This window comes from Pecten maximus, chromosome 17, assembly GCF_902652985.1.
Source record: "Pecten maximus chromosome 17, xPecMax1.1, whole genome shotgun sequence".
NCBI lineage: Eukaryota > Metazoa > Mollusca > Bivalvia > Pectinida > Pectinidae > Pecten > Pecten maximus.
Window position 1 is genome coordinate 33,408,742 of NC_047031.1, and position 27,377 is coordinate 33,436,118.

Consider the following 27,377-nt stretch of genomic DNA (forward strand, 5'->3'; position numbering starts at 1 on the left):
CTGTGTTTTCAGTAATAATGATTGGATATGATGTACCAGTGTTACTCGCTACTTAACCCCGTACTGTCGAGATCAATTTGAAATTCAGAAATATTTTATGAGATTGTCACTGAACACAATTCGAGGTTCGACAAATAACAAGTGCGATCAATGATTGCGAAAGCTCACTGGCGGCAGCAATCACGCAATGCATTCATTTTTTATGTATGTATAAGCATGTCATTTTGAAATTGTATGTCACATAATATCGCTCCTAGACCTCTAATGGTTGTATAAACCAAATAGGAAGGGTGTGGACTTACAAGCTTTCCAAAACTAACCCCCAAAATCTTTAAAGTGGGTTTTTTTTTTTGTGTCAAAAAAAAAAAAAAAAAATTACATTTTTTTTCTACATGATTTTGACACAGTGTCACTCCTGGATCTCTAATGGATGTATAAACCAATTTAGAAGGGCATGAGGTGTATACTTTTGGACTTACCCCCAAAACTTTAAAGTGAGTTTTGGTGCCAAAGAGTTAAGTCCACTAAATGGTAAAATGCGAAAAAAATCGCAAATTTTGTTTGCATGATTTTGCCATAACATCACTCCTAGACCTCTAATGAATGTATAAACCAAATTAGAAGGGCATGAGGTGTATACTTTTGGACTTACAAGCTTTCCAAAAACTTACTCCAAAAACTTTAAAGTTTTGGGGTGGGACGCGGACGCCGACGCCGACGCGGGGGGTGACAGCATTAGCTCTCGGTTACTTGTAACCGGTGAGCTAAAAATGAAAATATCCTAAAATAAACGTAAAAAAAAAATCATGATATGAATCATTCGAAGTCTTATATTATATAGGACTATTTCTATCACATTTGTTGAACATTTTAATTTCTACTTATCCTATAAGTTTCGGGCTGTGTTGTTACGTCGAGCACGGAACAACTTTTACCTGAATGAAGGAGTGATGTTATAGTTCCTTCCTAATTTAGTCCGTCGTTTGAATATGATGTCCGATCATATTCAATAAAGATTTGACCAATCGTATCATAACTATTCATGCGAGTATACTTCGTTACAAATACCTGTACGTACTCAGCTGTTCAGGTCTTCTTTTTATTATTGTTAACTTGTATATGAGTTTCTTTCCTGTGTAGTGTGGAAGGATAATTTCTATCAATACATCACTTCAATGCCAAAGTTCATCAGTGTTTTTAAATATTTATTACCGTCTAAGGTATCTATGTTTCACCTTTCATTTTTTCTACCTAGTAGGAAGAAGTTTCTAATCATCTTTAAGTTTCCATGTTTTTATAAAATATAATTTAATCAGAGACTTGTATATCAGGTATATACATGTACGTAGAGACTTGTGTATCAGGTATGTACATGTACGTAGAGACTTGTATATCAGGTATATACATGTACGTAGAGACTTGTGTATCAGGTATGTACATGTACGTCTCTGATTTAATGTAAAATGAAAAGAGCAACAACAAATAAGCTTTTTATAATAATTTAATGACGATTTTAAATTGACACAAGTTTCACGACAGAATCTTGTAAATCTTGACACTTGGTTGTAAAAAGGTTTTATTAAGTCGTTATGTTTGTGTGAGCTGAGACAATTATGACACCTGTCTGGTATAACAGGGCAGTGATGTGACCAATCTACAACCAGAAATAGCTCTCACTTCCTCATAATAAAAATATGTTGCTACAGTAGCATATTCAAATGTAAAACAAGTTTTAATATTCTAAATTAATTTCTTTTTTTACACATTCAAAAACCCAGTCACCAATAAGAATTCACGTTTTGGTCAGATCTATCATATATTCAACAATATAATTGTAAGTACAATGTAAATTGATAATTAGATAATACCTGTAAAATGTATACAGGTAAAGTGTTATCTCATTAGTAGGACCATATCATGAGAGTTTTGGTTAACAATATGTCGTGTCAGACATTTAGTGAATGAAACTATCTTTACTACAAATATCACAATGAATGTACAGATTTAATTGAATTTTTTAACATAAACAAAAATATATATTTTCATATATTTCTATTGAATTTGTTTTATCTAACACAGTATGGTAAGCCGTTTCAATTCTAACATCATCTCACCTTCCTGAGAAACAATTTAACTTTTATTTCTTTAATTCTCTAATAATCACAGTAATTGTGATGTAATAAACATCCAGTTTTACTAAAATTGTACTGATGTTGGAACGGTTCTCCATACTCATGATTCCCCTAATACTTGTAAATACTATAAATATCTTACATTAAATATATTATCAATACATTAAAAAAATATACATTTAGAAAGCTGGAGGCAAGTTCACAAAAACTGATGATATTTGAAATAGAAAAAAATATAACCCACTAATTATAACTGCTAACTGTTTTTTGTAGACCAGCCCTGGTAAAATTCTCTTTAGCTTAGTCTGTAAAGTATCAGTCTAGAAAACCAAAAGACCTATGTTATATCTGTTGTGGAGGCATTACAAATGCCTTTGATTAAATTTTCTTAGGCTAATGGGCATGTTAAACAATACCCTATGTTCAATCTCCCAACGAAGATAAAACATGATGTCAGGAAAAAATACTCATCACTCATTGTGTCTCAAAAACTAATTCCAAATACTTCTACAGAATACTTGAGGAATACACTATATAACCTACCTATAACATTTACTTTATAGCCTACAGCCCTCAGGGGAAGACACTATAGCCTACAGCCCTCAGGGTAAGACACTATAGCCAACAACCCTCAGGGTAAGACACTATAGCCTAAAGCCCTCAGGGGAAGACACTATAGCCTCAAGCCCTCAGGGGAAGACACTATAGCCTACAGCCCTCAGGGGAAGACACTATAGCCAACAACCCTCAGGGTAAGACACTATAGCCTAAAGCCCTCAGGGGAAGACACTATAGCCTCAAGCCCTCAGGGGAAGACACTATAGCCTACAGCCCTCAGGGGAAGACACTATAGCCTACAGCCCTCAGGGGAAGACACTTAACCTACAGCCCTCAGGGGAAGACACTTTAGCCTACAGCCCTCAGGGGAAGACACTTTAGCCTACAGCCCTCAGGGTAAGACACTATAGCCTACAGCCCTCAGGGTAAGACACTATAGCCTACAGCCCTCAGGGGAAGACACTATAGCCTACAACCCTCAGGGGAAGACACTATAGCCTACAACCCTCAGGGTAAGACACTATAGCCTACAACCCTCAGGGTAAGACACTATAGCCTAAAGCCCTCAGGTGAAGACACTACAGCCCTCAGGGGAAGACACCATAGCCTACAGCCCTCAGGGGAAGACACTTATGCTTCTTCCTAGAGATTTCCCTGTCTCACCCCCAAGGGAGAACGATTCTATTTTCCCTGTCTCACCCCCAAGGGAGTGAACAATTCTATTTTCCCTGTCTCACCCCCAAGGGAGTGAGCGATTCTATTACTCCACTCTCAGACTGACTATAATCTTAATACCTAAAATGAATATCATCACTTTGCTATGGACGGATTAAGGATGAATTTGATTTTAAATACAATCATTACAGTACAAAAATATCTGATGACATATTTCAAAAGCACTTTTCAGCCTCCCTTTTACATGCAATGGAATGACCGGAGATAAAAGGACGGCAGTGTCTATTACACAATTATAGGTTTGGCAGGTCTATGTCCCTGTCATGGGCTTGCTGCGGTTTACAATGGAATTAAACTTTGGTCGTTTCTTCAGTTCTTCTGTTTTGCTGAGTGAGAATTTGTTGGACAGACCAGGGCTCCTGTGAAGATAAAATAAAATTTTAATGTTTAGACTTATCTCAACACAAACTAGAAAATGTCTGTAAGACATAAATGGTGCCACTTGACACCCTGAAACACAGTTTGGTGAGGATTGCATCAGCAGTTCCTGAGATTAGCTAGTTATATTTGTGTACATTGAATCAGGACGGGACGGGACGGGACGGGACGGGACGGGACGGGACAGGACAGACATGGGTAAACACTATATATATGCCCACCACACTCATTTCATGGCGGGGCCACAGATAAAGAAATAAGGGAATGTCACTATGACAGTTAAAGAAATTTAAAGTCAAATAAACTAAGAAAAAATATGAACAAATCTTCCTGGTACATGCCAGATATGTAAATTTTACTGTAGCAGACACAGGCTAATAACAAGGACCAAGTTATATTTCAGCTTCCAAGTCCAGAAAAAAATTACTTCATTAATGCCAGTCATTTACTACGGATGGATTAAACACGTGATTGTCCAATAGTAACTAGTATTTGTAAAAACTGGTCCAAGATTTCATCAATGTTCTGTAACCTCAGGAAATCTTGTAACTATATATACTTTTCCATAGGAAATCATTATACTGGAGTTAAGGAAAAAGCATTATTTTTCAGTAACATGCCGTATATTCTGTAATGGACTATGGACAATTTTAAAGTCAGACATCAAGGAATATTGAGGACTCTGGTTCCTGGACAGCTGAATTTAGTAGTGATTTATTACAGTTTATCAGCTCTATACGAAGATACCAGACTAAGTATTGTATTGTATAAAAATATCTTGTACATCTCTAACAGAATAGGTGTTGTTCTTTATCAAAATATCTTTATACTTACGCCATGAGTATCTCAATGGTGCGTTCAGAATCTTTTGTTTTCTTAGAATTCTTTCCGAGGACAAGACATTCTATGTTATGACACTGTAAACAAACAAAACAGATGAAATCAGAAGGAATTATAATCACCCCAACTTTAAGATTAGGCCATTTTTTTATTTCCAAATGCAACATATCATATACGACTTCAGACGTAGTTCCATTCTATACAATAAAGTCAGACTATATAGAAATCATGATCTTAATGCAACGCTAATTCTAAATTAAGCATACTATTGTAGAGTGATATAATGAAGATACTAGTACATGTATATATATACTGTATAGGTGTTTAATTCCATTTTATATCTGAATACAATACAATTTTGTAACACGCCAGGGGAGGTAATCCTTGAATACCTTTTGATAAGCTCGAATAGCTTTCTCCGTACCACCGCCTGACAAGTGTACAGAGGCGATGAGTTTATATGTGTCGGAAACCTGCTCAGAATAATCTCCATAAGCTTCACACTTTCCGGGCAAACTGGAACGCAGGATACTCAAAGCTTCCTGGGGAAACAGACAGCAAACAGTTTAACATACCAGCTTTAATTAAGAAATAAATACTTATAACTAATAAGATCAAGAACATCTATCATATGGCATTGATTTTGAAAATTAAAAAAAAGGGATAAAAAAAACTCCCGTCGTGATAAAGAGTATAGGAGAGACTAAACCATTAGCCCAGTCGGCTAAAGTATTGTCGATGGGTGAATATATATATTAGATACATAAGATTGTAACAGCCGTGACTCACGAACGTGTATTAATGACACGAGCATGTATTATTGGAAAATAATACAGTTTACATGGTTTTAAACCAATCAAAACTGGTGTTACATAGCAAACATGGTAGACTATAGAATAACTTGTAAACAGCATTAGGTGGTCGCTACAGCAAAGCTTACCTCTTGTCTGTCTACTCGGATCAGAAGTCTTGCTAATTCATCCATGACTTCTAATGTTTTCTTGTGATTTGTACCATGACAAGTCTGACAAATGGCAAGACATTCGTTCAGGTATTTCTCTGCCACACCTGTTCAATAGAACAAACACACCATTCATTTAATATTTTCTCCATCATATTACCTTGAAGTTTATAAATGTAATTTAAATCAAATAATCTATGTTGTATCACCACCATTATCACCAAACCCACAAACCAACGTCGAAATGATAAACCATCATCACCACCATTATCACCAAACCCACAAACCAACGTCGAAATGATAAACCATCATCACCACCATTATCACCAAACCCACAAACCAACGTCGGAAATGATAAACCATCATCACCACCATTATCACCAAACCCACAAACCAACGTGGAAATGATAAACCATCATCACCACCATTATCACCAAACCCACAAACCAACGTGGAAATGATAAACCATCATCACCACCATTATCACCAAACCCACAAACCAACGTCGAAATGATAAACCATCATCACCACCATTATCACCAAACCCACAAACCAACGTCGAAATGATAAACCATCATCACCACCATTATCACCAAACCCACAAACTAACGTCAAAATGATAAACATGCTAAATTACCTTCGGCTTCTTCCCTGCCGGTCTGTGAGTAAGCTCTGGCCAGACTTAGAGCTGTATCCATGGTGACAAGGTTATCTTCACGGTAACTAAAATATATTTACATATTCAAATGTATCATTACAATTATGTTGGTAAAAGAATCTCTGAAACATGAACACTTCATACTCCTTGCTACATTATAATTAAGTATTATAGATATTCTAATGATGAAATATTTTGGGTAACACTCAAAATATTCATAATTATCATCAACAAACATTGAATGTCTATTCATACATCTGTCCCCTACAGAAAACCTGATTTCATCAAACTTTTATCCGTGGTAAATTTTTACTAGCTTTTGTCATTATTACGGAGGCCTGCTATGTATGTTTCTCAGTTTTCTATGGAGGGTATTTCTATCTCGATAGATCTATCCTAGATTGGAAACTTCTCATGAACATATAATTACCACTTAAAAATATGACACATTCATGTAAATAAATGCATATTTACGGGTAAACAATATTTTGATTTGTGTATAAGGTGACACTCACTTGGCGCCGGCTATGGAGTGGGCCTGTAGGTACATCTCTATAGCTTTGTCGTGGTTGGCATGGCGACCTTTACTCTGTTCCAGGTGGGTGTAGTTAAGAAAACAAATTTCCTGATTGTTTTAATATCAGATGTCTGGAGAAACTAATTAGAGTCTTTCACTTTGAATACCACTTCTTTTAAAATCTTCAAATAAAATTAGTAAAGAAAGTAAAGCCCTGATTTGCATGCCCTTCTGAGGAAAAAACACCGGCCTATGGTCAGTACCTAGCAACTGCCCCACATAGGTTTTGAACTCGCAACCCAGAGGTGGAGGGCTAGTGATAAAGTGTCGGGACACCTTAACCACTCCGCCACCGCGGCCCCATCAGCTGACAGGCGAAACACAATGGAAGAAATCATTATGTATAGAAAGAAAAAGAAATACAGTAAAACAAAGGAATGCTTAACATTAACAGTTGGATACTGACACCTGTCCACTAGTACTACAAGTTGTCTGTATGTTACACAAAGGATATCTGTCCATTCTCCTGGTAAACAGGGACTAACTCCATACTGTCCTTGCCGTAGTGAGCCTCCATCTGGTCCAGCAGTTTATCATACTGACTGCTAGCGAGGGCGTGCTTCTTCTGTTTCCAATATAGTCTAAAAAACAGTATAACATAACACCAATATAGTCTAAAAACAATATAACATAACACCAATATAGTCTAAAAAACAATATAACATAACACCAATATAGTCTAAAAACAATATAACATAATGATGTTGGTACATTTATATGACAGAAAGTTCTATTTCAACCCTATATTAACAAACATGGCACCCATTCTCTAATGGATACAGACTATTCCGTCAATTTTTCAAATGTTACTTACAAGGCATATTTCAGGACAGACTATCACATATTAATACAGGGCCTGAAATCCTTGTCAAGGTTTGCTAGAAACTTAAACTAGAGCTGTCACCGAGGGGGTGACAACTTACAAGTATACCCCCGCTTTTCCATGATTGGTTTGGATACTTTGTGAAGTTGCCTATTTATGGCATATCTTCAATTTTGTTTGATTTTGTATCCAGTAACTACTCAGCTGGCAGCCATTCCAAAAAATCATGACAAATGATTCATTGAAAATTGCTCGACATTCGCATAGCCAGATCGCATAGCTGAACATTTGCTCAGTCGGATGAAACTCACCAATTTTTCCTGTTAAAAGTGGCATAATTTATTTAAAAGGACTACTTGGGGAAAATCACAACACCATATATGGTCTTTTAACTATACAACAATTTTGTGAAAACTGAGGAAATGCATAACTGGACAAAATTGTAACCATTTTTCAACAAGAGATCCCAGAGGGATCTTGGCGCCCACCATTGAATGATCTTTATAGGTTCCATGTCAGATTGATCTTTTCTCTACTTTTCCCTTCCTCTAAGTCTTACTAATCTGTGTAAATTCAGAAACAGCCCTCTAGTACTTTTCAAACAAGGGGAACCTATATATAAAATTTAAGATTTAGCGATAATGGCTGTCTGTTGTTTTCGGATTGGTCCCAAAATGCAACACCAGGGACCAAGGGGAACCTACATATGAAATTTGAGAAAGATCCCTTCAGTACCTTCTGTAAAATAGCGATAACAAACTTCAATTGGACCTAAATACGAAAATTTGAGAAAGATCCCTTCAGTACTTTCTGAGAAATAGCGATAACAAACTTCAATTGTCAAAATCTAAGATGGCTGCCTGTCGGCCATGTTGTTTTCTGATAGGTCTCAAAATGTAATACATATTTGTATGCATAACTAGGCACCAAGGGGAATCTACATATGAAATTTGAGAAAGATCCCTTCAGTACTTTCTGAGAAATAGCGATAACAAACTTCAATTGTCAAAATCCAAGATGGCTGCCTGTCGGCCATGTTGTTTTCCGATAGGTCTCAAAATGCAATATGCATAACTAGGCACCAAGGGAAACCTACATATGAAATTTGAGAAAGATCCCTTCAGTACTTTCTCAGAAATAGAAAAAACAAACTTCAATTGTCAAAATCCAAGATGGCTGCCTGTCAGCCATGTTGTTTTCCGATTGGTCTCAAAATGCAATATGCATAACTAGGCACCAAGGGGAATCTACATATGAAATTTGAGAAAGATCCCTTCAGTACTTTCTCAGAAATAGCGATAACAAATTTCAATTGTCAAAATCCAAGATGGCTGCCTGTCGGCCATGTTGTTTTCGGATTGGTCTCAAAATGCAATATGCATAGCTAGGCACCAAGGGGAGCATACATATGAAATTTGAGAAAGATCCCTTCAGTACTTTCTCAGAAATAGCGATAACAAACTTCAATTATCAAAATCCAAGATGGCTGCCTATCGGCCATGTTGTTTTCCGATTGGTCTCAAAATGCAATATGCATAACTAGGCACCAATGGGAGCCTACATATGAAATTTGAGAAAGATCCCTTCAGTACTTTCTCAGAAATAGCGATAACAAACTTCAATTGTCAAAATCCAAGATGGCTGCCTGTCGGCCATGTTGTTTTCCGATTGGTCTCAAAATGCAATATGCATAACTAGGCACCAAGGGGAGCCTACATATGAAATTTGAGAAAGATCCCTTCAGAACTTTCTCAGAAATAGCGATAACAAACTTCAATTGTCAAAATCTAAGATGGCTGCCTGTCGGCCATGTTGTTTTCTGATAGGTCTCAAAATGTAATACATATTTGTATGCATAACTAGGCACCAAGGGGAATCTACATATGAAATTTGAGAAAGATCCCTTCAGTACTTTCTGAGAAATAGCGATAACAAACTTCAATTGTCAAAATCCAAGATGGCTGCCTGTCGGCCATGTTGTTTTCCGATTGGTCTCAAAATGCAATATGCATAACTAGGCACCAAGGGGAACCCACATATGAAATTTGAGAAAGATCCCTTCAGTACTTTCTGAGGATTAGCGATAACAAGAATTGTTTACGGACGGACGGACGGAGGGACGGACGGACGGACCACGGACCACGGACGCAGGGCGATCTGAATAGCCCACCATCTGATGATGGTGGGCTAAAAAACTATGTAAAAAGCATTTTTTCAGAAAAAGCATTTACTGGAGGCACATGTGCATGCTTCAACTGTGTAAAAAGTTTCAAGACAATCCATTGAAAACAAAATAAATCCATAGCGGGACAAACTTGTAACCATTTCTTACATAAAGGGTCATAACTCTGGGTTTTTATAGGAAAAAGCTGTTCCTGGCGGCAAAATTCCATGTGGTCCTTCAATTCCATATAAAGTTTCAAGAAAATCCATCCAAAACTAAGTTTTAAAGAAAAAGGGGCATAACTCTATTAGAACTGGTAATTTGGCAAAATCTTGACATAGAGCACAGCCTCATAGGGTCATCTAACTATATACCAAATTTTAGTAAAATCCATAGAAAACAAAGCAAATGCATAGCCGGCAAGCTAGTAACCATTTTTTACATAAAGGGGCATAACTCTGTAAAAAGGGTTTTTACGGAAGAAGCCGTTACAGGAGACACAACTTCATGCCATCCTTCAACTCTGTATCAATTTTCAAGAAAATCCATTAAAAACTAAGTGAATGCAAAGCCGGACAAAATTATGACACATTTTGTATGAAAAAGGGGCATAACTCTGTTAAAAAGGGCTAAATAGCAAAATCGCTGCAGGGGACAAAAGTTCATATGGTCTTCTAACAATATACTAAATTTGAGTGAAATCCATAAAGAAATGAACGAATGCATAGCCGGACAAATTTTGTAACAGACGGACGGACAAGGTGATTCCAGTATACTCCACCTAACTTCGTTGCGGGGGGTATAATAAGATCACTATATGATATCCAACCTTATTTTTTAACCAATTTGTCAAAATCACTCAAACCGTTAAAACAGCAACAAGGAAAACAACCAGTGATTGTCAGGGAAATGAAACAAAAGTGGAGATAACTCTCAATTCGTTAGGCGACAAACATTGTTATTACCAAAGTAATACAGGTAGGGGAGTATAATATAACATTGTTATTACCAAAGTAATACAGGTAGGGGAGTATAATATAATACAGGTAGGGGGTATAATATAACATTGTTATTACCAAAGTAATACGGGTAGGGGGTATAATATAACATTATTATTACCAAAGTAATACAGGTAGGGGGTATAATATAACATTGTTATTACCAAAGTAATACGGGTAGGGAGTATAATATAATACAGGTAGGGGGTATAATATAACATTATTATTACCAAAGTAATACAGGTAGGGGGTATAATATAACATTGTTATTACCAAAGTAATACGGGTAGGGAGTATAATATAATACAGGTAGGGGGTATAATATAACATTATTATTACCAAAGTAATACAGGTAGGGGGTATAATATAACATTGTTATTACCAAAGTAATACGGGTAGGGGAGTATAATATAATACAGGTAGGGGGGTATAATATAATACAGGTAGGGGGTATAATATAACATTATTATTACCAAAGTAATACAGGTAGGGGGTATAATATAACATTGTTATTACCAAAGTAATACGGGTAGGGAGTATAATATAATACAGGTAGGGGGTATAATATAACATTATTATTACCAAAGTAATACAGGTAGGGGGTATAATATAACATTGTTATTACCAAAGTAATACGGGTAGGGGAGTATAATATAATACAGGTAGGGGAGTATAATATAATACAGGTAGGGGAGTATAATATAATACAGGTAGGGGTTATAATATAATACAGGTAGGGGAGTATAATATAACATTGTTATTACCAAAGTAATATAGGTAGGGGGTATAATATAATACAGGTAGGGGAGTATAATATAATACAGGTAGTGGGTATAATATAATACAGGTAGGGGAGTATAATATAATACAGGTAGGGGGGTATAATATAATACAGGTAGGGGGTATAATATAATACAGGTAGGGGAGTATAATATAATACAGGTAGGGGAGTATAATATAATACAGGTAGGGGGTATAATATAATACAGGTAGGGGAGTATAATATAATACAGGTAGGGGGTATAATATAATACAGGTAGGGGAGTATAATATAATACAGGTAGGGGGTATAATATAATACAGGTAGGGGAGTATAATATAATACAGGTAGGGGAGTATAATATAATACAGGTAGGGGAGTATAATATAATACAGGTAGGGGAGTATAATATAATACAGGTAGGGGGGTATAATATAATACAGGTAGGGAGTATAATATAACATTGTTATTACCAAAGTAATACAGGTAGGGGGGTATAATATAACATTGTTATTACCAAAGTAATACAGGTAGGGAGTATAATATAATACAGGTAGGGGAGTATAATATAACATTGTTATTACCAAAGTAATACAGGTACGGGGGTATAATATAATACAGGTAGGGGAGTATAATATAGCATTGTTATTACCAAAGTAATACAGGTAGGGGAGTATAATATAACATTCTTATTACCAAAGTAATACAGGTAGGGAGTATAATATAATACAGGTAGGGGAGTATAATATAACATTGTTATTACCAAAGTAATACAGGTAGGGGGGTATAATATAACATTGTTATTACCAAAGTAATACAGGTAGGGGAGTATAATATAACATTCTTATTACCATAGTAATACAGGTAGGGGATATAATATAACATTATTATTACCAAAGTAATACAGGTAGAGGAGTATAATATAACATTGTTATTACCAAAGTAATACAGGTAGGGGAGTATAATATAACATTGTTATTACCAAAGTAATACAGGTAGGGGGGTATAATATAACATTGTTATTACCAAAGTAATACAGGTAGGGGAGTATAATATAACATTATTATCACCAAAGTAATACAGGTAGGGGGTATAATATAATACAGGTAGGGGGGTATAATATAACATTCTTATTACCAAAGTAATACAGGTAGGGGGGTATAATATAACATTGTTATTACCAAAGTAATACAGGTAGGGGAGTATAATATAACATTATTATTACCAAAGTAATACAGGTAGGGAGTATAATATAACATTCTTATTACCAAAGTAATACGGGTCATGGAGTATATTATAACATTATTATTACCAAAGTAATATGGGTAGGGGGTATAATATAATACAGGTAGGGGGTATAATATAACATCCTTATTACCAAAGTAATACAGGTAGGGGAGTATAATATAACATTCTTATTACCAAAGTAATACAGGTAGGGGAGTATAATATAACATTCTTATTACCAAAGTAATACAGGTAGGGAGTATAATATAATACAGGTAGGGGAGTATAATATAACATTGTTATTACCAAAGTAATACAGGTAGGGGGGTATAATATAACATTCTTATTACCAAAGTAATACAGGTAGGGGAGTATAATATAACATTGTTATTACCAAAGTAATACAGGTAGGGGAGTATAATATAACATTGTTATTACCAAAGTAATACAGGTAGGGGAGTATAATATAACATTGTTATTACCAAAGTAATACAGGTAGGGGGGTATAATATAACATTGTTATTACCAAAGTAATACAGGTAGGGGGGTATAATATAACATTGTTATTACCAAAGTAATACAGGTAGGGGAGTATAATATAACATTCTTATTACCAAAGTAATACAGGTAGGGGAGTATAATATAACATTGTTATTACCAAAGTAATACAGGTAGGGGGGTATAATATAACATTGTTATTACCAAAGTAATACAGGTAGGGGGGTATAATATAACATTGTTATTACCAAAGTAATACAAGTAGGGTGTATAATATAACATTATTATCACCAAAGTAATACAGGTAGGGGAGTATAATATATTAGAGGTAGTGGGGTATACTAGAACACATTATTACTTTGCCTTGGCATGTGAAATGTCAATTTCCATTTCATCACACTCATCCTGTGTCACACAAGACATCTTGAAGAGGTCGGCAAGAAATTTATCCGCCTTGGTAAGGACCTGTTCTGCTTCTGGAAACTTCTTTAGTGCTGTCAAAGCCCGGCCTTTTGTGTGGTATAGTCGGAACAGGACGGTGTAAACATTGGCTTTCTCTGTTTCCGTGGTGATGGTTGGTGGGGAGTTGAGGAGGATAGCCTTTCCATTGTCCGCGTGGTAATCAGCTTGAGCTGCGTAGGCTGCAAAAAATATACCATGAACATCAAATCGGGTCCAACTTCAAACATTGGAAATATTGACACTTACCATTTACCAACAGTCCAATTAATTATAATTCAATAACAGTGGAAAAATTGGATGAGACTTGGTGTAGACTATACTAAGATGTTTTATTTTCTCCAGGTTTTTCTACTCCTCCAGATAACACAGGTATTTACTTCTATATACTGTATACCTGATAATTTTCGCCCCCGTTTAATTTTCGCCATTTTTGCACTTCGAAGATAGGGCGAATTTAAGATGAAGACGAAAATTTCTAGCTGAATTGAAATATTTATAAACCATAATACACGGGCCAAGTGTAGTCAGATCACAAACATACCCTCTTACTTTTCAACTGTTAAATCACATACTAGGCTTAGCATTTTCAATTAAAAACGATACATACATGTACTAAGTTATCTTAAAAAATCAGTAATTTCTTTTCAATTATGTAGTCCGGTCATGATAAAAATGAAATGCAGAGTAGCATCAAATTCCTGCCATGGAAAAAACTAATTTTATGAGTTCACTGTCACTTAATATTGTGGCTTCCATTCATGTACATAGAGAATACATGGTCAGTGTCTTAAAATATAAGTTGTATTTTGGTGAGGGTAAAGAAAGACAAACGTGGCGAGCCTTGGCGAGCCACTTTTGTCTTTCTGTCCCAAGCCATGACCATGTATTCTATTTATCATGTAACAATAAAAACAAAATCATCAAAAAATAGTCATTTTGAAGTGAAACGGTGTCAAAAATGACAGAAATATGTTCGCCTATTAAACGTAGTTTCACTTTGAATTAGGTCAGTAGAACTGACGCATGTGCTAAGATTCCAAAATACAGCTGTTTTCTGTCACTGCCGTATACAGCAAAAAAATATATATGGTGGGTGTATTCCGACAATCCGGTGGCAGTTGCAGGATAAATGTATATACGTGTGAACAAGAGAAAAGACTGGTCAGTCATTAGTCACGGTGCGGGGAACTTACAATTGATCATGTTTGCTTAAAATCACCCATGCATACCCGATACTACTTGAATCAGCAGTGACTAAACGAAAATCTCAGCACAGCTAAACGTTCTTTGTTTCACACCTGATTACATTTCACATCTTGTGCTAGTAAGACAATTAGGGAACTCAATAAGTCCCGAGTGGTCCGATTGCAACTGTATTGAGAATTCCGAAAGGAATTTTTCGATTTTACAAACGAGGAAAAGGATATTTCTTGAAATTCATTTAGGGCAAATTTAAAATGGGGCGAATATGTTTTGTGTTGCTCAAGGGCGTAAATAACCTGGGGCGAAAATTACCAGGTATACAGTAGTGTCAGATTACACAGGTATCTACTCCCACATTGTGTCAGATTACACAGGTATTTACTACTACATATTGTCAGATTACACAGGTATTTACTCATACACAGTGTCAGATTACACAGGTATTTACTCCTACATATTGTCAGATTACACAGGTATATACTCCTACACATTGTCAGATTACACAGGTATTTACTCCTACATATTGTCAGATTACACAGGTATTTACTCATACATATTGTCAGATTACACAGGTATTTACTCATAGTGTCAGATTACACAGGTATTTACTCATATATATTGTCAGATTACACAGGTATTTACTCATACATAGTGTCAGATTACACAGGTATTTACTCCTACAGATTGTCAGATTACACATGTATTTACTCCTACATATTGTCAGATTACACAGGTATTTACTCATATATATTGTCAGATTACACAGGTATTTACATACATATTGTCAGATTACACAGGTATTTACTCATACATAGTGTCAGATTACACAGGTATTTACTCCTACATATTGTCAGATTACACAGGTATTTACTCATATATATTGTCAGATTACACTGGTATTTACTCCTACATATTGTCAGATTACACAGGTATTTACTCATACACAGTGTCAGATTACACAGGTATTTACTCATACATATTGTCATATTACACAGGTATTTACTCATATATATTGTCCGATTACACAGGTATTTACTCCTACATATTGTCAGATTACACAGGTATTTACTCCTACATATTGTCAGATTACACAGGTATTTACTCCTACATATTGTCAGATTACACAGGTATATACTCCTACATAGTGTCAGATTACACAGGTATTTACTCCTACATATTGTCAGATTACACAGGTATATACTCCTACATATTGTCAGATTACACAGGTATTTACTCCTACATATTGTCAGATTACACAGGTATTTACTCCTACATATTGTCAGATTACAGTTATTTACTCCTACATATTGTCAGATTACACAGGTATTTACTCCTACATATTGTCAGATTACACAGGTATATACTCCTACATATTGTCAGATTACACAGGTATTTACATACATATTGTCAGATTACACAGGTATTTACTCATATATATTGTCAGATTACACAGGTATTTACTCCTACATATTGTCAGATTACACAGGTATTCACTCCTACATATTGTCTGATTACACAGGTATATACTCCTACATATTGTCAGATTACACAGGTATTTACATACATATTGTCAGATTACACAGGTATTTGCTCATATATATTGTCAGATTACACAGGTATTTACTCATACATAGTGTCAGATTACACAGGTATTTACTCATATATATTGTCAGATTACACAGGTATTTACTCCTACATATTGTCAGATTACACAGGTATTCACTCCTACATATTGTCAGATTACACAGGTATTTACATACATATTGTCAGATTACACGGGTATTTACTCATATATATTGTCAGATTACACAGGTATTTACTCATACATAGTGTCAGATTACACAGGTATTTACTCCTACATATATATTGTCAGATTACACAGGTATATACTCCTACATATTGTCAGATTACACAGTTATTTACTCCTACATAGTGTCAGATTACACAGGTATTTACTCATATATATTGTCAGATTACACAGGTATTCACTCCTACATATTGTCAGATTACACAGGTATATACTCCTACATATTGTCAGATTACACAGGTATTTACATACATATTGTCAGATTACACAGGTATTTACTCCTACATATTGTCAAATTACACAGGTTTTATTTGAAGTTATTTCAGCCAGGTGTTCTGTCTCCCTTAACATTCAAAGAATCAAGATGTTAATTCTAGTAATGAGACAAAATGTTTACGTTTCTTACATTTGTGGTCGAGGTAGGCCTCTGCTAAGTCAGCGTAACTGCGGGCGAGTCTCCAATCTACTGCTCCATGGACCATCCTCGAGTAGGCTATACACTTTACATATTCCTGTATACCTTTGTCCACCTGTAGGAATCAAAGGTAAGTGTTTTGATATGTAAAGATTTATTGATGGACACTAAAATAAAAGTAGAAGTGTAGATGAAGTCAGATATAAAGTAATTGTGGCTACATTTTTAATGTTTCATTTTGTCTGCAATTGCACCACAATAATGTTGTGCAGTTTTAGAATTGTTAACTTTGTTCAAAAATTTAAAACTTTACAGAAGCACGAATATAAAAGTACACATTTCTAAGTTTGATTTTTATTTGATCCTCAAAATAAGTTGATTTCTATTTGATCCTACAAAGGCAAAACTTCAAATTTTACAATTTTAAAACTACACAAAAGTATTGTGATGCAATTCATTGTGCATAGAAGATTGTCATTCAATTTACAGATAATTCAGAGTTTTTAGTTAGAGACACCACACAGAAAATAAAGTATGATGTAGGAGTAGATCATCCGAGACAGCCACAGAGACCATCTCTCTACCAAATACAATGTACTAATTATACAACCACTGGTAGTCATCTTTCAGGGTGTCACAATACAGCTTTGCCAGTTACCTTTCCCTGATCGAGGAATTTGCTAGCTTTCTTTGTTGAAGTCTTTAACAGGCGGTCCGGAGGTGTCGTGTTAACTTTCTTGCGTCCGTTTTTTGGTCGGTGTGTTATACGTGACGTACGAGGTGCCTCATTTGCCATCTCCTCCTCATCGTAATCCTCACTGTAGGAAGGAGATCACATGCAATGTACTTGGAAATTGAACAAAATGCAATTCTAAAAGAGAAACACAGAATAAATACTGTGGTTATGAGCTTAAAATAATATTCCTCTGGGCGTGTTGTTAATTCCACCACAGATTATCAAGGTGGCTATTATATTATCTGGACATACTGAAAAAGCTTAATACTAGTACTGTTTGATCAACAGTAAAGTTGGTTTTCTGTCCCAAAATCAGAGTAAAACATACCGCTATTATCATTATATATACAGTTTCAATATGGCAGATTGTTCCAATAACATTGTAAAAATTGTTTGGGAAATAATTCCTTAATGTTGCCAGCAAGAAAAGTAACCTACTCTTCATCATAATCATCCGAATAATCATCTTCGTCATCGTTATGCTGACTTCGCTGTGTTTTAGGAGTCCTAGGTGTCCGAGATGACCTCTGACCTTGCGTCCGTGACGATGGCCTTTTGGTGGTTTTAACCTCGATCACCATTGGTCGCCCTTCCTCTGCTGAGTAATCCTCCTCGTCAGACATTGTTTGTATGTTTCTGTTGTTTGTATGTTGCTGTTGTTTGTATGTTATTGTTGTTTGTATGTTATTGTTGTTTGTATGTTATTGTTGTTTGTATGTTATTGTTGTTTGTATGTTTCTGTTGTTTGTATGTTTCTGTTGTTTGTATGTTCCTGTTGTTTGTATGTTCCTGTTGTTTAATGATTTATTGACTTGGCCGTCTCCCTCCCTGTAAACAGACAGTATGATATCTACAGTTCCATTTGATCAATAGTTATATAAATGTCACCTTGATAAGATACTAAATACTAGTGTACAATGGAGAGTTTCCCTTTATTGAGAGCATTAGTCTAGTAAGCCAGGGGACCTGAGTTTGATCCCTAGATCTCCTATTATATATTCATAGAGGTTGAGACGTTTTATCCAGAAAAAATATGTTGCATCTACTCTTGAGCAGAAAAAAACTGACAAGGAATGACATAATGTACTGTACATGTATATATACTTTCTTTTTTCTGTATGCCAACATTTTAGAAACAATCACCATGCATCATTGATCTGTTGATAGTGTTAAAGATCAGTGTTCATCTTTAAGGTGATCATAGACACCCTACATTGTAGGTCAGTAACACAATCCTGTCTACATAAAGAGCTACTGATAAATGCCCTCCTTACAATAATTTACATAGAGACCAGGCAGTAGAATGGAATAGCACAGTATTCCACAAATCCAAACGGATATTGCATAGCATTAGTGATTTCAGACGATTTTGGCGTATTTGCAGACCAGATTAATCAACTGTATTGTTGATATCAAATTGCATAGCCCGTATAGCCTACACGATAATTTACCTTTTTTTTAGCTCAGAATGTTGTTTACGTTGTCGCCATGTTTTCTCAGGTAGAAGTTAATCACGAAACTTATTTGTATTTGATTCTTATTTACCTACACCGTAATTGATATCATTAACAAAGTAACAAAAAAAATATTTATTAAATTCACTACATATGTGGTATTGATGTTGGACCAATTATTAAATTTATAAAACAAGTGTACATGATTATAAATTTAGAGAGTATATTTAGCGTCAGTCGAGCGTTTGAAACTGGAGGCCGGGCACTTGTCAACGACAAATCCTATTCGACGTAGATTCATTGGCAAGCATGGCGGCTTCTCAGTTGGTAAGAAAACAAAGTAGCAAATATCTTGATTAATACATTAATTGAAGGACGTTAGCACATTTTGAATTGCCAATTTTTTTGTCAGTAAATGCAAATAAATGTCCAATAGACTTCCGATGTGTTGGGATACGTTTTCAAGACAGGGCTGTTGTTGCAGCTGACACGACTGACGTGTTTCGAAAATTTCTACTTTCGAAATCAAATTCGATTTTTTCAATACGACATTATCTGATGTCATCCACATGATTTGGGATACATGCATGTACTTAAATACTTATATGCACAATGCATGAGTTCCATAGTTAAAGTTTTTTTTTCAATTTGTTCAATGCATCCTTTTATTTTGTTTGTTTACTTCCAGTATTCCATTATTTTCAAGCAAGAACAAGGTAAGTCAGTCGAGCGAATCGTAGTGTTGGGAAATCGGTTGAAAATAATAATCGATCATCGGTTGGAATCGGATACCCTATTCGATCCGATAATCGGTGAAATAATCGGTTTACTTTTCCAATGCATTTATAACTTTAATATCTTTAAAATTCCATTGAATATTAGTAACTTAGCATGGAAATAAACTGTTTTCAGTTATCTGCCTTTGTTTACTTTATTTTGTGTTGTATGTGTACTGTATGCTTCACCCCCCTCTGTAGTATGTGAAACATAATAAAGTCTCTAATATGTTAATGCCACTTTATGAATCACTTAACCAGTTCCTTTAAGCACTATAGAAAAGGGGTGTTCCAACTTGATATGTTTTTGGGATTTGAGGATTTCTCAAAATAATTTTAATTACTAGATCATGAGGACACATCAATCACAAAAAGCTACAATCAAGAAAAACAATATTTTTATTAACAATGAAAACAGCTTAATTGAGCTATTAAACTGATAAACAATAACAATTTAGTATTTATAACAGAGCAATAACTAAACATTCTTGACTAGACAATTGACAGTTTTTGACATTTTTGACACACCATTTTTTTGACTAGAAAATAATAGTAAACAATAACTAAACATTCTTGACTAGACAATTGACAGTTTTTGACATTTTTGACACACCATTTTTTTGACTAGAAAATAATAGTAAACATTTATTGAACATGTATACGAACAAGGGTGAAAAACTCACAAATGCAAATACAATACATGCACTCAGATCTCCCTGGAAATTATTGTTTTTAATGTCTGTTGATATATTGCATCATCGACCCGTCCTCTCCGTTCTTGACTCAATACAGTATTTGATCCTGATACAACATCACATCTTTTGACAAATGCAGCCGATATTGTTGGTTGAACTAATTTTGTTTCAACTTTGTCTGATCGCGATTGTGTGGAATTTCCCGACGGTAATTTGTGTTCCCCGTCAATATGGGCTCTGAAATTCGTAGTATTTCCTGAAAACGACGGAAGAAAACATTAAGTTGATACTTGTTCAAAGATAATAAATATACAACTGACAAGCGTTCTAAACGGCTGATACAATTTTGAGTTTACAAATGAAACACATGTTACGTCTGCCGTACGAGTTTGTTAGCTTGGTAGAACTTACCTGTATTTCTGTAAATCTTGCGGCATAGACGGCAAACAGCTTGCGTTGTATCCAAATTCTTTTTTGATGGTGGTTCATTATCATTAATTTTATAAAATCCGAAGAATTTCCAAACATCTGATTTCGTTATGGAGCCTGGGTTTGGGTATATTTCCCTTAGATTTTCTTCAGCGGCCGCCATCTTTGTACATTGTTTGACGGGCGCGTTCGATTACATATACTGAGGTTCGTTCGTTTCGGTACCTTTTTATATTTGCCGATGATCGATTGTTGATGTTTGCCATCGATCATCGGCATCGAGATGCTATAAACGATCGCTAATCGATCTTTACCGATCATCGTCCCAACACTAGCGAATCGTGAAACCAGATTAAATCAACTGTTAAATGCATAAACAATTCAAAGCAGAAACAATTAGCATGTCAATGATGAATCAATGTTATAGCAAGCTTCCATCTATACAATCTAATTAAAATCTAGATGGTCATTATCACAACGTTACATGAACATCTAACAACATCCCATGAGGGGTCACGTCAGGGTGACCTTTTGGATTAGCCAATCAAATGACTGCTTCCAGAATCTTGGAAGTGAATTTTATATGTCCGAATTAGCATGACTACAGTGCATAGCTTGTATAATCTGTCAATTTAATTTGTTTCAAGTCATTTCGTCCCATAGGGCATATAGCTATATACTGTGCCGAAATGGTTTGCTTCAGATGCATGATTTGACGAAATGTTTTGCTTCGATGACATCGACAAAATGCCAATTCGCCCTGAAAGTGAAATACACACATCTCAGAGGTCATCAGAACATGACCCCTTATGGGAAGTTGTTAAATGTTCATGTAACGTAGTGGGAATGACCATCTAGATTTTAATTAGATTGCCATCTATATTGCAATAACTATAATTAACTAATACATAATACAAGTGTCTACATGTATACTTGTGTAACAGAAAGAGAGAAGCATGTCTCTACTGAGGATCGAACCAGAAACCCTTGGTTTATAAATTATTTTAAAATCCCCCCCTAGCGTCAAGCTAGAAGGGGACCTATATATCACTATGTACACTGTTTACAATTAAAACCTGCCACACCACTCACCCCTTTCAGATGTGTACTCCCCCAAACATACATGTACACTGAGAGTGAAGGGCAACTAGTTACTGTTGACTGAGAGTGAGAGCTAGTCCACTAGTTACGAGTTCACTGAGAGTGATCAGAGGCCACTAGTTCACTGATCATGAGAGTGAGAGCTAGTCCACTAGTTACTAGTTCACTGAGAGTGATCAGAGGCCACTAGTTCACTGATCATGAGAGTGAGAGCTAGTCCACTAGTTACTAGTCCACTGATCGTGAGAGCTAGTCCACTAGTTACTAGTCCACTAGTTACTAGTCCACTGATCATGAGAGTGAGAGCTAGTCCACTAGTTACTAGTTCACTGATCATGAGAGTGAGAGCTAGTCCACTAGTTGCTAGTTCACTGATCATGAGAGTGAGAGCTAGTCCACTAGTTACTAGTTCACTGATCATGAGAGTGAGAGCTAGTCCACTAGTTACTAGTTCACTGATCATGAGAGTGAGAGCTAGTCCACTAGTTACTAGTTCTCTGAGAGTGAGAGCTAGGCCACTAGTTAATGTTTACTGATCATGAGAGTGAGAGCTAGTCCACTAGTTACTAGTTCTCTGAGAGTGAGAGCTAGTCCACTAGTTACTAGTTCACTGATCATGAGAGTGAGAGCTAGTCCACTAGTTACTAGTTCACTGATCATGAGAGTGAGAGCTAGTCCACTAGTTACTAGTTCTCTGAGAGTGAGAGCTAGGCCACTAGTTACTAGTTCTCTGAGAGTGAGAGCTAGGCCACTAGTTACTGTTTACTGATCATGAGAGTGAGAGCTAGTCCACTAGTTACTATTTCACTGAGAGTGATTAGAGGCCACTAGTTACTTGTTCACTGATCATTAGTGGTGGGCCGATTATCGATTATAATCGGAAATTAATCGAAATTACCAAAATACAGCGACAATCAATTGTTAAATTGATAATCGATTAGTGAAATTTCCATTGAAAATATCTCCGGTAAAAAATGCGGCGTTTCCGGAATAAGTGCCCTGTGTTGGTTTCTGTGTTAGTCACTGTTCCGGTCACGAAAACGCTTCACGCACTCAAATTATATACAGTTATAACGCGTCTGTTTAACTCATACGCTTGAACAAAATGGAGGCACTTGAGACGGTGACACATGAGGCGGAATGTTTGTCGCCTTCGCTGATATGTTAATAAAGATAAGTTGACATATTTTTTTTTTCTCCCGTATGATGGCGTATCAAGTGACTTGTTTCAGTTTCAATTTGAATTTCAACGTTTGCCGGTGATATTCATGCTAAAGTAAACGAAACTAAAAGTTACATACTGACTGGTCTGTTACGTTACAACTTTGAACAATGGCTTTAGTTTTGAATTACGTTGACATGTTTCAAATACTGGATTTTTGTACCAATTAATATGAGTATTATACAGATTGTGGATGGGAAATAATAACAACAACAACGTCTCGTATGACTTCTTTTATTTCTATTAATCTGGTATGTTCATTGGAAACTTGTTAATATTGTTTTAAACTTTAATCATGAATTCACAATACATTTTTTCAAATATTCATAATACATTTAATAAATAACTCTGATTTACATACTATCCGATTATAATCGATAATCGATCGGAAGGGGCTCTCCGATTATGCCGATTAATTGATTAGGAAATAACATCCGATTCCCAACACTACTGATCATGAGAGTGAGAGCTAGGCCACTAGTTACTAGTTTGTTCCTATTGGGAACTTTCCCAGCATGGTCAAGGAATTTTCACTTCTTAGTTATTTGTCAGCCCTATAAATATTGTTATATTTCCAATCTTACTCAACTTCTTTATACACATATCTGAGGCCAGCTATAGCCTGTTTCAAAAATACATCTATTACATATATACAGCTCACGAAGACAGCATATGGAGTTGCTCGTGGCGACAGAATGAGAGGGACAGAACAGAGAATATCGTCACAGGAGGAATTGACGATATGGTTAAGATATGGAGATGGTAAGTAATACAAGAATCTCATTCTGTATCATGCGTAGTCTTTTAGGCAGACTGTAGAAATGTTTATTGAAGAAAGACGAGCTTTCTATGTCATTTTCCTCATACTCCAACTTCTTACTTATTTAAACATAATTAATAACAACAATATACATAATAACTGTTTACCAATAAAGATTGTTATGTTGAAATTGTATATAAAAAAAGCTACAACGCTAATCAGCGCTTTATTAAATTTGTCTTTGTCCAGTTGGCATTCATCAGCCCATATATAACTTCCAACTGAAAGCAGTTCAATGCTTATATACATTGTAATTAGAAATAGACTTGTTCACACTAACCAATTATATCCGATCATCAATGCTGTAATCTCGACACTAGCATCTGTTTTGAAATACTTCTGTATTATGGTTTGAGTTATTAGTTCAGATATTTAAGTTTTTGTTGAACATTACTCTGAATTATAAAACTTATGTTTTACAGGTCGGATGAGAAACTTGACCTGAAGCACGAGTTGGAAGGTCACCAGTTAGGAGTCGTCTCCGTAGATATGAACCAATCTGGCACCCGTATCCTTGTTATAGACACTGTTTATACATCACAGATTTATGTTAGACAGACCCCCTATTGTCTGTCTCCTAGATAAATAAACTACAGTACAGATCTATACAATTAAGGGGCCACAGTAGTTAAGGTGTCCTGACACCTTATCACTAGCCCTCCACCTCTGGGTTTGAAATCCACATGGGTCAGTTGCCTGGTACTGACCGTAGGCCGGTGGTTTTTCTTCGGGTATACTTTGGCTTTCCTCCACCTCCAAAACCTGGCACATACGTCAGATCCTTAAATGATCCCGAATGTTAAAAGGACATTAAAATAAACCCAAACCTATACAGCTAAATGAACTATTATTGTAATCAACTAGTTGGTAAACAAAAGTTAGTGATATGTATAAACCTCTGTTTATTTTGTTTGTTATATGTGAGTCAAAAAAATTCCTCAACACATTGTCTGCCCAATTGTCTTCATTGATATAAACTTTTTTTTTGTCCAAAAACAACAAATGGATTACAGTCTAATTCATACAAGTTACAAGCTCTTATGTCATTATTTCTTGTTTATTGACCATTGACAATGCAACACCATATTCTGTACTTGAAAATATCCATAAAAATTATCTGAGCATAATTATTCATATTACAAAAATGTAGATTTCAATAATTAATTCTTAATAATTTGTAACCATATGCCCATTGTATATTTTGCATATTTTTGGCTGACACAGTTATCATCATATCAAATCCAATTTGTGTAATATTTGACCTTGACCTTTGTGAGTGGCTGCGTCCAGCAGTCTGGACAGCCATGTCCGAGTCTGGGATGTGGAGACGGGCAAGTGTATCAAGAGTATGGACGCTGGGCCAGGTAAAGTTACATTAAATAATGATCCCTCCCAGGTAAAGTTACATTACATAATGATCCCTCCCAGGTAAAGTTACATTACATAATGATCCCTCCCAGGTAAAGTTACATTACATAATGATCCCTCCCAGGTAAAGTTACATTAAATAATGATCCCTCCCAGGTAAAGTTACATTACATAATGATCCCTCCCAGGTAAAGTTACATTAAATAATGATCCCTCCCAGGTAAAGTTACATTACATAATGATCCCTCCCAGGTAAAGTTACATTACATAATGATCCCTCCCAGGTAAAGTTACATTACATAATGATCCCTCCCAGGTAAAGTTACATTAAATAATGATCCCTCCCAGGTAAAGTTACATTACATAATGATCCCTCCCAGGTAAAGTTACATTACATAATGATCCCTCCCAGGTAAAGTTACATTACATAATGATCCCTCCCAGGTAAAGTTACATTACATAATGATCCCTCCCAGGTAAAGTTACATTACATAATGATCCCTCCCAGGTAAAGTTACATTACATAATAATCCCTCCCAGGTAAAGTTACATTACATAATGATCCCTCCCAGGTAAAGTTACATTACATAATGATCCCTCCCAGGTAAAGTTACATTAAACCCTCTGTTGTTGATATAGGTCTACAACTGCAACTGTTTAGAAAATTAATTCTGAGAAGCATTATTTCTTTTTTTTCCCAGTCAGAATTTGATTGTTAGATCTCGCAAAACACTGACTTGAAAATGTTCTGCAGTAATTATGAACATTTCTACATTTTTTATAATGTATATGTATAAAAATCTGATGGGTATTTATGTTTGCACTATATTAAATATCCGCTAATATAACAAATTTAAATGCCCAACTATATATGGTATTGACAGATCTACTGGTTTGCTTATTTTGCAGCATTAACTACAGACGGTGACAAAGTAATTTCAGTTATTCACAATTTTATATTTTTTTTGCTTGAATGTATGATTCCACCTCATTTGTTATCATAGTAGTAAGAAGGATGAAGATTGTAGAATAAAGTTTCTGATTTATTTATCAATCATCTGTTGTTTTTATCAAATGAATTAACTCAAGAATTACCATTGTAATAAAGAACTTCATGCTAACACAGAATTATTGAATGTTATTGTGTTTATACAGTTGATGCTTGGACGCTTGCGTTCTCCCCAAACTCCCAGTTTCTGGCCTCAGGTAGTCACAGCGGTAAGATTAACATGTTTGGTGTGGACACTGGACGGAAGGAACAGTCTCTGGATACCAGGGGGAAGTTCACACTCAGTCTCGCATTTGTAAGTTGATATTATCTATACTGACACACGTAGACTATAATGGGATCCTAATCAAACTGTGGATGATAATAGAAGATATTGACTAAATGAATAATATTGATCTTCTCACTTAAGTATTCGAAAAATGGAGAATTAGACAATCAGTCACCCTGAGGATGGGGATTTCTCTAGTGTGGTCTTTGCATAGAGTTCCCTGCAGGTAGGGATTAATAATTGTACCTGCTGCCCTCATTGCATGATCATAAAAGGTGACTAGATATGGGTTTGATTTTTAAT

At 35.5% G+C, this 27,377-nt stretch overlaps 3 protein-coding genes across 3 annotated transcripts in view; 1 reads left to right on the plus strand and 2 right to left on the minus strand.

Moving 5' to 3' along the window:
• Positions 1 to 1,483: 1,483 nt before the first annotated feature.
• LOC117315485 (tetratricopeptide repeat protein 23-like) lies at positions 1,484 to 19,444 on the minus strand. Its single transcript, XM_033869692.1, has 12 exons — positions 19,384 to 19,444; positions 18,371 to 18,760; positions 17,855 to 18,014; positions 17,188 to 17,311; positions 13,668 to 13,950; positions 7,294 to 7,420; positions 6,778 to 6,860; positions 6,242 to 6,327; positions 5,584 to 5,711; positions 5,036 to 5,185; positions 4,638 to 4,720; positions 1,484 to 3,784 (listed from the first exon to the last, which is right to left on the minus strand). The coding sequence occupies exons 2-12, from the start codon at positions 18,553 to 18,555 to the stop codon at positions 3,676 to 3,678; spliced, it is 1,518 nt and encodes a 505-aa protein (XP_033725583.1). The 5' UTR covers positions 18,556 to 18,760; positions 19,384 to 19,444; the 3' UTR covers positions 1,484 to 3,675.
• A 167-nt stretch (positions 19,445 to 19,611) lies between these two features.
• Positions 19,612 to 27,377, plus strand: part of LOC117315471 (WD repeat-containing protein 61-like) — a 44,439-nt gene continuing 36,673 nt past the window's right edge. Inside the window, exons 1-6 of the mRNA XM_033869675.1 lie at positions 19,612 to 19,713; positions 20,075 to 20,102; positions 24,266 to 24,371; positions 24,852 to 24,937; positions 25,707 to 25,793; positions 26,953 to 27,101. Of these exons, the coding sequence (XP_033725566.1) occupies positions 19,696 to 19,713; positions 20,075 to 20,102; positions 24,266 to 24,371; positions 24,852 to 24,937; positions 25,707 to 25,793; positions 26,953 to 27,101 (474 nt within the window). The 5' untranslated portion in view covers positions 19,612 to 19,695. The remainder of the gene's footprint in view (positions 19,714 to 20,074; positions 20,103 to 24,265; positions 24,372 to 24,851; positions 24,938 to 25,706; positions 25,794 to 26,952; positions 27,102 to 27,377) is intronic.
• LOC117315472 lies at positions 20,544 to 21,608 on the minus strand. The gene is made up of 2 exons (XM_033869676.1): positions 21,269 to 21,608; positions 20,544 to 21,113 (listed from the first exon to the last, which is right to left on the minus strand). The coding sequence occupies exons 1-2, from the start codon at positions 21,447 to 21,449 to the stop codon at positions 20,869 to 20,871; spliced, it is 426 nt and encodes a 141-aa protein (XP_033725567.1). The 5' UTR covers positions 21,450 to 21,608; the 3' UTR covers positions 20,544 to 20,868.